Source organism: Neomonachus schauinslandi, chromosome 3 (assembly GCF_002201575.2).
Source record: "Neomonachus schauinslandi chromosome 3, ASM220157v2, whole genome shotgun sequence".
NCBI lineage: Eukaryota > Metazoa > Chordata > Mammalia > Carnivora > Phocidae > Neomonachus > Neomonachus schauinslandi.
This window is the reverse complement of record NC_058405.1, coordinates 592362-606422: the sequence shown is the minus strand read 5'-3', so window position 1 is coordinate 606422 and position 14061 is coordinate 592362. Positions and strand designations below refer to the sequence as shown.

Sequence of the window (14061 nt, the reverse complement as noted above, 5' to 3'; positions counted from 1 at the left end):
CGGCCCGAGCGCGGGGTTCTTGGGGGCCCCGCGGGCGCGGCGCGGGGTGGGGGCGGTGCTGACCCGACTGCCGGTTTCGGCGCGGGAGGCGCGCGCGCGGCGGCGGCGGCGGCGGCGGTCGGGTGACAGGCCCGCCGGGCCGGAAGCCCACCTGTCACGGTGGCCGCGGGTGGCCGCGGGCGGCCGGGTCTTTGTGTGGGCCGGTGGGCTGTACCCGCTGTCGGGGGGCGCGGGCGCCGGTGGGCAGCTGCCCCCAGGCCGCGCCGTGGGTCTGGAAAGGGGGGAGGGCCGCTCCGGGGGGAGGGGGTGCCGGGGCCACCGGGGTTTTCATTCTTACTCATTTCTTGTCTTTCCGTCTTTCTTACCAGCAAAATCAATTTTCTTCTCTGGAGGGTGAACATTTATAGCATCGATTTCACGGATCTGGTAACATGGCAAAAGATGTAAGTATGTCTGCTTCGTCTGCGGACACGTTCTCGCTGTCCGTCCGTGGTTCGGCCGTGGCGGTGCGCGGGTCCTCCGCGTGGACGGCAGCGGCCGCCGGTCCTGCAGGCGGGGTCACCCGCTCGTTCTGAGTATTTGTGTTCAGTGAGGCCAGGAGCTGGGGCTGCGGCCGGCCGTGCGCGCAGGGACCCCGAGCACCTGTTTATATGGAGGGCACGCAGTTAGTTCAGCCCTAAGCGCTTGCTTTGGCCTCGTTTTTTTTGCCTCAGAAAAATGAAATTTGGTGACTAATGAAATGTGAAAAATCCTACTTTAGCTTTTTCCGTATTTGTCACGAAACTCTAGAGTATGTTTGTTCCAAGAAACAGGCTTTTAGGTCCAAAGCCAGTCTGTTTCCTGGGTCCTGTGGCTCTTTGCTGCAGTGTGACCTCAGGCAGCTGTTCCGCGGTCATCGGTGCAGGGGGCCGCTTAGTATCTGCTGCCCAGAGTGGACACACAGCCCAGATGAGCAGCATCTGCCTGACCCACGAGCTGTCCTGCATCTTGCAACCCCTCGATAGATGCCCAGCCTTCCCGTCATTCCCCAGAAAGCCTCGCTGGAGGCATGCCCGCGCTCAGCCGCCGTTGGGCACGTGCTGCTGTTAGGCTCCTGCCCTCCAGTGCGGTGTTTCACTTGGCAGAGAGTGTGAGAACATGCACTGCGCCCTGCGTGGTGGGGTTTAAGTTAAAGTCATAATCTGCACACAGTGTGGGGCTGTGGTTATCACCTCTGGTCGCATTTGTTGATGGCTGTGCCCTGTTCCCTGGCATTTGTCCCCCACAGATGCCCGGCAGGTGGTGTGTGCTCAGTAACAGATGAGGTAGGAGTCTCAGAGGGAGCCTCTGTTGGAGTCACTGCTGGGGTGAGTGCTCCAGGAAGCCACGTTGATTGACTTTATTAACTGTGTTCAGAGGCTGGGGCACTCCTTGTCGGGAAGCCCTCCTGGAGCCCGTGATGGCCTCTGCAAAGTTCAGGGCAGCCCCCTGGCTGGGTGTCCCTGGAGCTTATAGTGGGTGACACACTGGAGGGTGGAGCGGGGTAGTTGAGGCCGAGAAACAGTGTGAGGAGAAGCAGATGCGAAAGGCCTCTCTGTCCTGGGAGCTGGGGACGTCAGGTGTGGCTGGAACCAGGTCTCAGCAGGGCTGGTGGATCAGGCTGGGATGGGGAGTGTGGTCCAAGGAAAGGCGTTCGGCTTTTCCTCTAACTGCCTTGTTTTTTTAAGTAGGGGTATGACGTCTGAGTTTGGGAAGAGGGCTCTGACAGCCAGGGGAAGCAGCAGGGGTTAATTTAGGAGGTGGCGCTGCAGTTTGACTAAGTGTAAGATCAAAGCCCATAAGCACAGGCGGGAGCTGAGCCCCTTGGGTTAAAGGGGGTGGCTGGGATCCCAACTTTACAGAGCTCTGGGGTTTCTGTGGAAGGCTGGAACTGGCTGCAGTTAGGTTCTGGGGGTCATAGTGAAGGAGGACAAATGTAGGGGACAGGTAAGGGTCGGGCAGATTTTGCTGAAGAGGATACAGGAAAATGGCGTGGCAGCTTCCTACCTCCAGTGGAGGTCCAGGGACACCAGCAGGTTTTGGGGGCGCTGGACGGCTTGAGCCTGTTCACTGAGGGTGATGGGGTGGTGGGTGTGGGCAGATTTTAAAGGGCAGGAGCCACCCCTTGAGGGAGAGGGGCAGCCAGCTGGAGGGCCTAGGGAGGGGCAGCAGGCCCGGGGCCGCGATGGCCATCCCGACCGGTGAGCTGTGGGCCACGCTGTGGCCCTGGGTGGGCATCTAGGCATGCAGACCGCTGTTGTAGGCTAACCCCCCGAACTGCGTCTCTGGTGGAGGGGGCCTGATGTCATCTTCTGGGAAGACCTGTATCTTTTCACTCATCCTGTTGTGGGCGTGTCTCAGTTTAGAATTGACAAGAGCCAGGCCTGTGGCTCCTGTGTGCAGTATGTCTGCCTCAGTTCTCGGCATGTGGGGACGAGGGGAAATGCCCGAGTCGAGGCCAACCTGCTTGTTCTGTTCATGCGTCCATCCTGTCCATCCTTCGCTGTTTGATGAGTGCCCGTGCCTGGCGGAGAGAGCCAGGTGTGCCATTCAGCTGCTCTCATGAAGCTTGCAGGGGCCGGGGGGCCTGGAGCAATGGGGGTGGAGGGTGCGCTGCGGGCATGGGGGAGGCCTAGGGGTGGAGGTGTTGGGGCAGGAGGGGAGCCAGGGGTATGGGGGGGCCCTGGGGGCAGGGGGGGGGCGGGGGGGCAGGGAGGGGGAGGGGGGGGGGTGGGGGGGGTAGAGGGTGGATGGAGGAATGGGGTTTGCCCAGGGGCAGGAGGGCCTGGGGGGACCCCGGAGGCATGGGAGGGCAGGGCAGGGGTGAAGGGGGTCGAGGCCCCCGAGGAAGCCGTGCTGTTTCCACTGAAATGGTAGGACAGGAAGAGCGCGGAGGTGGGTGTGTGAGACCTGCAGGAGCCTGGACCTGGAGCCCAGCTGCTCTGGTGCTGAATGCACCTTGTGTTTTCTGTTTCTCGAACACAAACAAATATTTCTGTAGTTTAGAAAGGATATCTAGACAAAACACTGTAATTCCTTTGCTTAAAAAAAACCCTTGCATTTTCTAGCAACGTGAAAATAAGCCAGATTCCTTCGTGATTAGTCTCGAGCGTTGCATTTTGCAAGCACGTCTCTTCACCTGGAGGTGTGTGTGACAGGAGTGAGTGGGCTGCCGTCAGGTGTCCTGGGGTAGGACCCCAACTGCCCTCCTGTTTCCCTGGCTTTACTCTGGGCTGACACAGATGGCTATGTGGCCTGGGGCAGTGCGTCAGGGTGGAGGCCCGCTGCCGCCCGTCTCCAGGGAGCTGGCTGGGGCAGCAAGGGCTGAGTGGGCTGTAGGCCTTGGACGTTCGTTTACTGGAATTATGTTGGTATAAGCAGGCAACGAAAAATTCACATGGTAGAGATCGAAATTCCATATTCATATCTGGCATGGATGGAAGAAAGCTCAGCTGGTGCAAAGCACAGTTTGGAAGTGACCGAGACCCCCAGCTCAGTCATTGCCAGAGGTGACCGTGAGCAACAGTTTCGGGATTCACTTCCAGAATTTAATATGAGAGTATTGGCGGGTGCTGGGATCTGGGGCGGGAGTTCCCTGGCTGTAGAGCCTGCCACATGATGATGGCGGTCCCTCCCGCAGTTGGGGACAGCTTTGGAGGCCGACGCCTGGGGGTCAGTGCAACCAGCAGAGAACTGCCTCAGGGCCTCCCACCAGCGCCCCCGCGGGACCCCCTGGCTGTGCGCAGGCTGCCCCTCCACGCTCAGCCCGGAAGCTTGGGGCCCTCCATAGATGAGCATCGTGGGCAGTGTTTCTACAGTTCTGTGGAGTCTCGGTCGGGCAAGGCACATGGTGACATTTCAGTTGCCGCCCCTGGACCGCGTGGGTCTCTGCTCCCACAGCTGTGGACCTGTCCCTCCGTCATGGGGCTCATCACCCGGGGAGGTGAAGACTGTAGATTGTGTACTGATTGATGAAGCTAGGTGTCTGAATTTCGTTTTGTGCCAACCAAGGCTCCCATGGACACAGATCATGAATGGGGAAGTTCGCCAGGCTGAGGAGACAGTCCCATTTCCAGCCTGAGAAGGGCTCCAGGGGTGGATGTCGACTTCAGAGAAAATACAGACATTGCAATGGCTTAAACGTACTCGTTGTATTAGAGATCACCCTTGGGTGAGGTAGGAAAGGGAAGGCATGTGACGCCAGTGTGTCCATGTGCTTGCTGTGTGCGCTGCTGTGTGTGTGCACGTGTGGTGTGTGTGTGGTGCGGCCCCACAGGGGTTTGTGCATTTTCTCAAGGTTACCGGCAGAGCCCCAGTGGGAAGTCCATGTTCTGGTCCTCGTCCAGTACGGTGAAGGTTCGTAAAGAACAGGGAGATAGCTGGTTGTAGATTGGCAGAGATGCTTCTGCGGGGCCGCCTCTGCAGGCTGCAGGAGTGGGAGCCAGAAGGCCGGCCTGCCTGCGGGGGTCCCGGTCTGGGGCTGCAGGCAGTGCAGCGGTCACTGGAGGAGTGGTCTGTAAGGCCCCCTGCAGCGCGCGTGGCCTCCCGTTTCGAGAGCTGGTGGTGACTCCACTCTGTGTTGTGTGAGTTTGTGGAAAATTCTCTGAATGGTGTCCTCAGAGCTGGAGACCAAGGAAGAATGCATCCCATCTAAGCTTTGGAGGGATGATATAATGAGGCCTGCTTTAATACCACTAGGAGACTAATGAGCTTATCTAAAAATACACGTGCCGAGTATCATTTTTCAGACCCAGACCTCGATGGCGAAATGAGGGCTGAAGAAATAAACGCGGTAAAGCAGTAACGTGCAGTTTCCTTCAGTCTCGGCTGCAGAGAGTTGTGGGATCTGATGCTGACTCGTGCAGCGGTGACGTCACATTGGACATGGAGAGGGGCGTTGGCGGCGTGCCCGCAGGTTACCGAGTGACAAGTGCTGGGGGTGGCGGCCTTGCTCTTACCCGGGCTTCTCATGGTTCAGACTGGACGTTTTTCTGCGCAGGATGCACTGGGGAAACTCTGGGATGGGGTCCCAAGCAGAAAGTGACAGCTCAATTGAGTGTCAGCCTGGAACATATTTCTGTCAAACTGTTGGACGAATGAATTCCTGGTGTAAAACTCAAAAGATGAAAGGCGTCCTTCTCACGGTCTCAAACCGTTGGGAAAAAGGCCTATGGTATCTGTGCGCGGCCTGGCTGGTGGTGCGACTTCTAGGGGATGCTTTCCTCACAGATCACAGAGCCACCTTTCTGAAAAGCTCTTCTCTTTAAGTGTTTAAAACACCTTATTGCTTTTCAGTGTAGAACAGTTAGGAAGTTCTCATTCGGAATCCATACCAGGCTTCTCCTGTGTTGAGCTTTGCACCCTCTGTGAGGAGGGACTGGGTTTCCAGGGAAGAGCGGGGCAGGGAGGGGTCGCCCAGCAGGTGCTTGCTGAGGGCGTGTTGTCTGGGCTGTGGGGTGTCGGCGCTGGCCGAATTAGAGGGGGACCCCCCAGGCACCTTCTGACTCTGGTCTTGTGACACGCGAGGGAGGTGTCCGCGGTGGGTTTGGCAGCTGTATGTTTATTCACGTTGGGGAGTTGTAGATGGTAGGCTATTGAAAATGGGAAATCAAAATGGATACAAGCCTAAACACGTTATTTTAAATTCAAGCAGGTATTTATTCAGTCCCCAATCCTTGCTTTAGAGTGGAAGCCCTTTCTTAGCCCACTTGTTTGAATTTCTTGGCTGAACCGTACACATAACATCCAGTGTTAGTGTCTGTCATTTAACCTTCTAGATTGTTTGCAGTTTTTCCAGGGTCTTAATAACAGATGACTAGCACAAAGAGGTGTTTAGGAGCTACCAGGAGCACAGCCGTGCAGGCCATCCGAGGGTCCTCCGGGAGGGCTGAATGCCCGCCGGTTTGGCAAATGCCCGTCCCGCCATGTGGACGCGCCCTAGGTCCCCCATCTCCAGCGCCGGGGGTTCCCATGCTTTCCGGCCAGCTCTTCTCAACCTTGCGCCAATCTGTGATGACATCCGGGGCTAAGTCCTCGGTCGTGGAATTGTGCGTGGACACGGGCGGGCATGTGTGTGCACATGCTGTCTCTGAGAAGGACTGTGCTGGGTTATACTTACCCATCACATTATAGCAGAGAGCTCATCGTAACGACATTCGGTTTGAAATTCGGTTTAAAAGCCCAGAAAAGTTGCTTCCTTTGGTAGGTAAACTTTTAAATTGTGTTTTGTTTTAGTTTGCATCTCTTGACACAAGTTGAATATTTTCCTTTTAAAACGTGTTTCTCTGTGAATTGATGAGTGTGTCCTGTGCTTATTTTCCTATTCCAGTGTCTGTTTCCTGTTGATTTATTTGCATCCACTCTTTATAAATTAAGGATATTAAACCTTTGTTCATTTCACAGCAAAATGTTAACATTAGGTTTGCCTTGGTCATTCTAGCAAGAGTTGTAAATATAAAATGATTTCGTTGTAAACCTATGGGAAATATACCTTGAATTCATACCCTGAATTTTAATGTTAAATACAGATAGTTTTTAGGTAGTTTAAATGTTGGTGCTGTGTTTAATGAGTTAGTGTGTTTTTGTTCATCTTCATTCAGTGTGACCCTCAGGACTCTCTGAGGCCCACGTTCAGGACAGCGGCCGGTGTTTGTGTAACTTCCTGAGTAATGACAGTGCAGCATAAGTATAGCCCATCGGGTCTGCTCAGCCTTGCGCAGTATCTTCCTTCCTCTGCTTGGAAGTATTAATGACTTGGACTCTACCTCGGAGGGGTCTTACGTTTCTCTTGTTTCATTTGCTCTTCCGAAAAATGAGGATTTGAGTGACAATATCTTATTCCTCCTGTATTGACAGACCCTAAATCCTGGTTTGCAGGGAGGGGGGATAAAGAGGGAGGTATTTATGTGGGAGTCCAACCTGCAAATTTGTCCCAAGGCTGAGTGCAGGGGTCAGTTATTAAGTCATACGTGGCTTTGATGCAGCACACTTTGCAGTTAACCCAGATCATTCCTGGAGGTCATCAGTACTTCTGCCCTTCTGAAACCCTTGCTTTTTTAAAAGTGAGGTACTTTGTTTGTAACGAAATACAGCATAAAAGATGAATGTCTGTCTTAATATTGTCTAAATATGTAGGCTTACAGTAAGATGGCTGTGGATTGTGAGGTGTCCCATCCTTGTTTTAGGGTGCCCTGATGTGCCCTCCCCCAGCGCAAGCACCAGCTCAGGCAGGAGGGAAGTCACAAAATTACAATCTCATGGGGTTTTGCAACTGCAGAGAGCTTTGAAACGGGGCCTGTAGACCTAGATGCTGGAACACTTCCCAGCCGGAAGTGGGGGCGCCCTGGGGGCACCTACCTCCCGTGGGCGTACCTCCTCTTTCCTTGACAAACTGGACAGTGGCCCCCATGGAGCTGCATGGCCACATCGCACTTTGAGGGCAGGAGGGGTGAGGAGGTGGTTAGTGTGCAGGTCAGTTTGTTTGATGGCTGAGGCCCCGACCTCTTGTGCGTCCTAGGTCGTTGCTGCGGTGACATATGGCTAGAAACTGTTCACTCTGGATTGTGGAGTACTCCTTCCCCTGCGAGGGGCCCCACCTGGGCCCCAGGGAGCACCTTGGAGGTTGTGAAGGACTGTGGTCCTTGTTCAAGCTCCTGGCCTTAGCGACTTGGTTTTTGTTGAGAGGGAATTTAGGGTCTTTCTGAAAGGGAGAAAGTGCCCTGCAGTAACTTTTCTAGGAGAGAAGTTAGAGTAGCATGTTTTTATTTATTTATTTATTTTTTTAAGGTTTTATTTATTTATTTGACAGCGAGAGAGGGAACACAAGCAGGGGGAGTGGGAGAGGGAGAAGCAGGCTTCCCGCGGAGCAGGGAGCCCGATGTGGGGCTCGATCCCAGGACCCTGGGATCATGACCTGAGCCGAAGGCAGTCGCTTAACAACTGAGCCACCCAGGTGCCCCTAGAGTAGCATGTTTTTAAATTAGCTGATAAAATAAAGACACTCCATGAGCAGAAATGTCTCCACCTCTGGCTCTGTTACTCCTAGGAGAGCCCTATAGGCCTGGACCCCGCCACCCTCCACTCGAAGCCACGGGACAGTGGGCATTTCCTGGAAATGCTGTCTGTGTCTGGATGGACGCAGTGATTCTGAGCAGACCCACACTGCGGGCTCTGAGTCCAGCTGTCCGTCTTGCTGAGTCTTCAAAGGGCTTGGTGACTCGTTGGTAGAACGAAGGTGACAAGTGTCCTATCCCTTCCTCTCTCGGGGCAGTGACGATTAAAGGGCCAGGTACATCACGTGTCCCGCCCAGCCTGGTAACACTTGGATGGGTTCTGAGAGCGAGGCGTATGGCTTTGAACAGCTTGGGAGCTCATCGCAGGCCCGGGTCTCGTAGACATGCTTCGTGGCTGTGAGTGGTTGGTCTAATCAGAGCTCTGGGGGGGGACCCACTCCTAGTGAGGGAATCGGCTCCTTGTTAGGGCCTGAACTTGGGAACCGAGTTGGGGTGCAGGGGGCAGCAGGCTCCTGGAGACGGGGTATAAGGGGGATGCTTCTTCTCTGCCAGGAGCCCAGGGTCCCCAGGCCTGTTTTAGCCCTGTTCCTCACCTCAACCCCAGTCTCTCTGCAGACAAGTCTCTGCCCTGCCTCCTCCAGCTTGCCCTGACTACAGTTTGGACAAATTGCATGGGACGTGGGCAGCGGGAACTCGTCCTGGGTGGATGGAGCCTCTGACCCCTGGGCCTCCCCCTTTAGGGGTTGAGGCTGGGGCCGGGCCGTCAGGAGGGTGGGTGTGGGGCAGTTAAATAGCATGGACTTTGGTTAAGGAGAAAAGCACTCAGTGTGGCCATCTGGTTGGCTCAGCCTTTGTCATTATAAAGAAGGCGGACTCCTGTTCTGCTGGGGAATGGCTTACTGATAAATCACATCCCGGCCTGCTGCTTTGTGTTCCACGTTAGGAGTCCTCGTCAGGCCCCGTGAGTGAAAATGCAGGACACAATATACCGCGCCACCTCTGTGCAGATCGGCCATAGAAACGCCAGAAAGTGAGATGTAGGCAAATACTTAAACATTGTTTTGGAGCCCTGTTATATTTTCTTCCAGGCAGTTTTGCATTTCTGCGTGCTCTAGAATAAATTTGACATTTTTCTGGCAAAAAGGCAAAGGGTGAAGTGCAGAGTGCAGTCAGATAGGGAAGAAAAGCAGTTACTGTGGTTCCGGCTGCGTCTGTCTAGGAAGGGCGGTACCTCTGGGGAGCGAGAGAGACAAATCCAAGGAGCAACACAGAGCCTTGTGTTTTGGTGTGAGTGGGAGGCCGTGTGCCCATGCTTTCTGAAGTGGGGTGGGGGATAATACTACAGTGGTTCTGCATTTGGTTGACATTCGGGTCCTGCTTGGCGGGTGGAGTCGGGCAGAGGTAGCTGGAGACACTCATTTATGCCCAATCTCTGGTGGCGCTCTCAGGAGCCAAGGGGTGCGGGCATTTCTGCGCTGGGAGAGACTGCCCGTCTTGAAGCAGTGAGGAGAATGCGGGAGAGCTTGGCCTGGGCTGTGAGTCGTTCTGCTGACCGTTGGAGGAGGGGGCGCCAGGAACAACCGTACCTTGTTTGTCAGCTGCTGGTGGGTGGCCCCTGGCAGAGAACCCACGTTCTCACCTGAATTTCAGAGACCCTGGTGGCAGTACCCCCTTCCCCCGGGCCACACCCGCTCCTGCCCCCCCCCCCCCCACTTGCTGGGATTTGCAAATTTGACTCCTACCTCCCAGGTTGCCCCTCACCGATGGACTTGGGCTGTATCCTGCAGATGTGGGTTTCTTACGGCTGCTCACTGGAGTGCGCTCCTGGCGGCAGCCTGTGTGTGTGCTCTCCAGACTTGCCCTTCTGCTCTCTAGCCACCGCTGCCCTGCCTGGGGCTCGGGGCCAGCTCCCCGGGACCTTCCGTCCTGCTCTGTCCAGTCTGTGGACGTGGACCTCTGTTCCATTGGCTCTTGCCGCCATCTTGGTTTCTTTTCTGTGGTTGCCCCTCCGGGTCCTGACCTCTGATCTGCAGCCTCCCGCCTGCATCCTGACTCGTCCCTCATCACCACTAGATTCGCTATCCTTGGGGCCCGTATCCTTTGTTTTATCCAGCCTTACGCTTTATCCAGTTACAAAACAGCGTTTCAGTAAGAATTCAGAGGATATCAGAAAGCTAATGGTTATTGAAAATCATAGTCCAGGGTGACTGCTATTAATGTGCTGGTAAAGATTTGGGGGCTAACTCCCTAGCTGTGTGTGTTTAAACATACGCATCTCTCATACGTTACGTAAATGGACTCCCACATTCTGTTCCCTGCTGTTCGACTCCACAACTCCTCCTAGGTACATTGGCAGGTATAAACAGAAAAACCACTTCCGTGGAACATTAGAGACGTATGCAAGTGCAGAGAGAACGTGGTGCTGACACCCTGCACCGTCCCTAGTAACGCTGCTCCGCCCGCCGGGGGATCGTAAGCTGGTTCCAAACACGTTGTCCTTCCATTAAGTATTCTAGTGTGCATCTCTAAAAATGCCCAAAATAATGAACGATAGTTTGTTAGTACTGTCGGAGAGCTAGCGTCTGGGAGTTTGAACGGTTTGCGTCCAGGGAGAGCCGGTGTTTTGTTTGGCTGTGTCCTCATGTATTTGGTCCTGCTGAGGGCATTTAGGTCGTTTCCGGGAGCTTCCTTCCTTGTAAGCGGAGTTTGCTGGCGGGCGGCTCAGGGCGCCGTCCCTGCCGTGGGAGTGCGCTGGTCTCTGCAGAGCGGGCGGGTTGGGTAGAGGCAGGATCTCTAGCTCACGTGTGCTCTTTAGGGCAGGGGCTCGGTCTGAAGCCCCTCTGGGTGTAGTGTTCCTACGTGTTTCCACTTCACTCTTTTGTCCACGTGCAACCTGTTCTTCATGTGATGAACCTTGGCTCTATCTTAGGCTGTTTTGCATAACGTGCCACGTCCGATCGTCACCGTGGTGCCCTTTCTGCGCAAGGACAGAACCCGCGGCAGGTGGGCAGGCAGGTGTCCAGTGCTCAGAGTCGAGGGCACGGGCCTCAGCACGTCCGCACACGCGGTCGGTCTAGTCACGGCTTGCCCAGGCAGCCTGGAACTACAGCGTTGTTACCCACGGTTTCTGTGGCTCCAGATTCGGCTGCAGCTGGGCCGGCTCCCAGTCCAGGACCCGAAGTGGCCTGATGGCTTGAGGTCCCTGTGGGCAGGACCGTGCTTGAGCTCACTCACCCGGTCCGCAGTGGGATGCGTTCACTTCCGGGCTGTTGGTTGGAGGCTGCCCTCAGTTCCTGGCCTTGTGGGCCCTCTGCGGGGGTAGCTAATGTTGCCAGAGTGAGGGGGGAAGGGGATGGAGCGAGGCCCACACACTCACAAGGAGCGAGAGGCGAGCCAGCAAGACATGGCTCCTGAAACCTAGCCTGCTTTTGCAGATCTCGTCACTAGGTCAGGCCACACTCAAGGGGAGGAGATTGGGCAGGGCTGCGAAGTTCCACAGGTGGGAGGCCCCCCTCACGTCCCACATTGGATGCAGGCAGGGCGCCCACAGGCTGTCCTCTGGGCCCGTCCTTGAGGGGCGTCTGTGGCTGGGAGGATGGTGGTGTTGGAGGCTCTGGTCCTGTTTGCTCTGCAGTCGAGTGGTGTTTGCAGGGTCTACATGGGACCCACGGGGTGGAGTGAGGGGCGGGTCCCGCTGTGGGTCCCCAGGCCTTCCAAATGCCTCTTGACTCAGGTCCTTCCTTAGATCACCCCTAGAGTTTGTGTTGAGGAGCGTCCAGCATTCTGCGGTGGGATTTGCCATCTGGACGTTTCTGGTCAGTGATGGTGCCATGTATCCCTCAGGGAGGTTCAGGAGTCTCGTCGGGCCCTGCGTGCTTCTGTGGTGGGATCGCTGCCGGTACTCGGTGTCTTTGCTGCCTCTGTGAGAGGGCCCCACTGCCATCTCTCAGGCCAGGTCATTGCTGGTACGAGGAGCACTGGGGGTGGATCTTCTCGTTCTCCCCGTCACCCCATCGGCCCATGCAGGGGCCCCCAGCAGCAGCTGCGCACTCCATGCTCCCGCGGCCCACAAGTGCTTCTGATGCTGTAGTTGGGGCGCTGGCCGCCGCTGGGGGCCCTCTGGAAGGAGAAAAGTCAGGAGCAGAGCTGAGGGCGAGGTCCGCAGAGGGAGGTTCCTCTCTCAAGGTCCTTGTGGATGCTTTCCAGACGCCTGGACAGTGGCACCTGCTGGTGTTTTGTGTGAATATCAGTGAGCAGATGGGTGTGTAGGTTTCTCTTTCTGTGCTGGCTCTTCCAGGTTTCCACGTCCTCATGACACCGTTTGAAGCCTCAACTCTTCATCCCCTCATTGGCCCCGTCTTGGTGTCTTCGTGCTTCTGTCTGGGAACTATGTCTGCATTTCAGTTGGCAAACTGCCCGGCCCACTGCCTCTTCTAGGAAGTGAAGTTCTGTTGCGGCGGTCTTGCCATTTGTTGAAGACCTGCTGGGGCCGTGTGGGGGCCGCCCAGCACTTCCCAGCCTGCCCCGGGCCGGTGTCCTGCCCCGCGGGGCTTCTGCTCCAGCAGGGCTCGGGGGCAGCAGGAAGGAACTGGTCCGGGAGTGAAGGTGCGCAGAGAGGCAGCAGGACGTGTGGGGCCTGCCCGGGGCCCGAGCTCAGCGGGCGGTGAGGCTGCGGCCTGCAGCCCGGCTCTGGCTTCATGTCCGATGCGCCCCTGCGGGCGCGGGCGGGCCCTCCGCCCCGGGGCTGTGTTGCTGTGGGGCCTGGCCACTAGGGGGCAGCGAGCGGCCCCGGGGGCGCAGGACCGCCAGGGCTCAGGGCCTGTGCGTGACGCCTGGAGCTCCGTGACTTCCTGCTGGTTCTGCTGAATTACCTAGAGTGTCCCAGCCCCGATTCCGTCGCGGCTCCGTCGGCTCGCGTCCCGTGCAGCCTTGTGCTTTGGCGCTGTGAGCGGGTCCTCGGAGCCACCGCGGGAGCAGATTGGCAGTCGCGTTTCCACTGAGTAGCAAACACGACAGGATGAACGATGTTTGTGAGAAACACTGAGGTGAGCTGTGGCCGAGTGCTTCTGCTTCTGGTTTACATGTTTACACAAATTTAGCATTTTGGTGTTTTCTTACTGGAGGGAAGGTTTGCACCTTCAGTATGAAGATTTTGGAGAAAAATACATCCTATGCACTTACCTTAAAATTAGCCGCAGCTTCAGCCTGTGTTCCGATGCTTGTAGTCGCCTCCGTGCGGGTCTCGCCTCTGGGCAGAAGGCAGGAGGGCCGTGGGTGGTGTGGCCGCGGTACTTTGCTGGGCCCGGTCTGGGGTGTGGCTGAGGCTGTTGTATTTCCTAACTGGACCTGTACCAGCGGGTTCGTGTTGGAGCATCGCAGGGAGGCTGTCACCGACGTGTTGGCGTTTCCTTGTGTGGAAGGCGCGGGCGGGGCGTCGCTCGTGGCTCTGGGCAGAGGAGCTGAGCGCGTGGGCGTGGCACACCTGGGCCGCAGCAAGGCCGCGTGTCCGTCCTCGTCCTCACGGACAGACAGGAAGCAAGCGTGAGACCACAGAGCGGTAAAGAAGGAGCTCCGGGAGTGGGCACCTTTCTCAGGCCGCACCGCACACTCAACACAGACGTCAGCGTTGACTTCGTCGAGTGTGGTCTCAGCCTGCATTATAATGCGCGTCCTCGGGAAGGGAGTCTCCCCACGTGTCTGCTGCGCCCCCCTCGTAGACCTCATCACCTTTGGGCTGCTGCTGACGACCACTCGCAGGGACCTTCTGGAGCCCTGGCGGTCCTGGCCCCCGGGGCCGCTCGGAGCCCCATAGTCGCGGGCAGGTGGAGACGACTTGTTCCCCGGGTGCGGGTGTTTAAAGGTTTGCACGTCATGCTGTGATTCTTGTGAGGCTGCGAGGGAGGTGGGCTCGCACTGCTGTCCTCGTCCTGCAGGTGGGGACTCGCCCAGGGTGGGCGGCTGCTCCACAGGGGACGGCAGCGAGGGAGGGGCGCCAGGCGTCGGCGCCTGCACCGGGGGGGGGGGGGGGGGG

General features: G+C 56.8%; 1 protein-coding gene across 1 annotated transcript in view; it reads left to right on the top strand.

The window, feature by feature from the left end:
• The first annotated feature begins 364 nt into the window (after nucleotides 1-364).
• The window catches only part of TFDP1 (transcription factor Dp-1), a 41372-nt gene continuing 27675 nt past the window's right edge, over nucleotides 365-14061 (top strand). The window contains exon 1 of the mRNA XM_021695945.1: nucleotides 365-443. Coding sequence (XP_021551620.1) covers nucleotides 432-443 — 12 coding nt within the window. The 5' untranslated portion in view covers nucleotides 365-431. The remainder of the gene's footprint in view (nucleotides 444-14061) is intronic.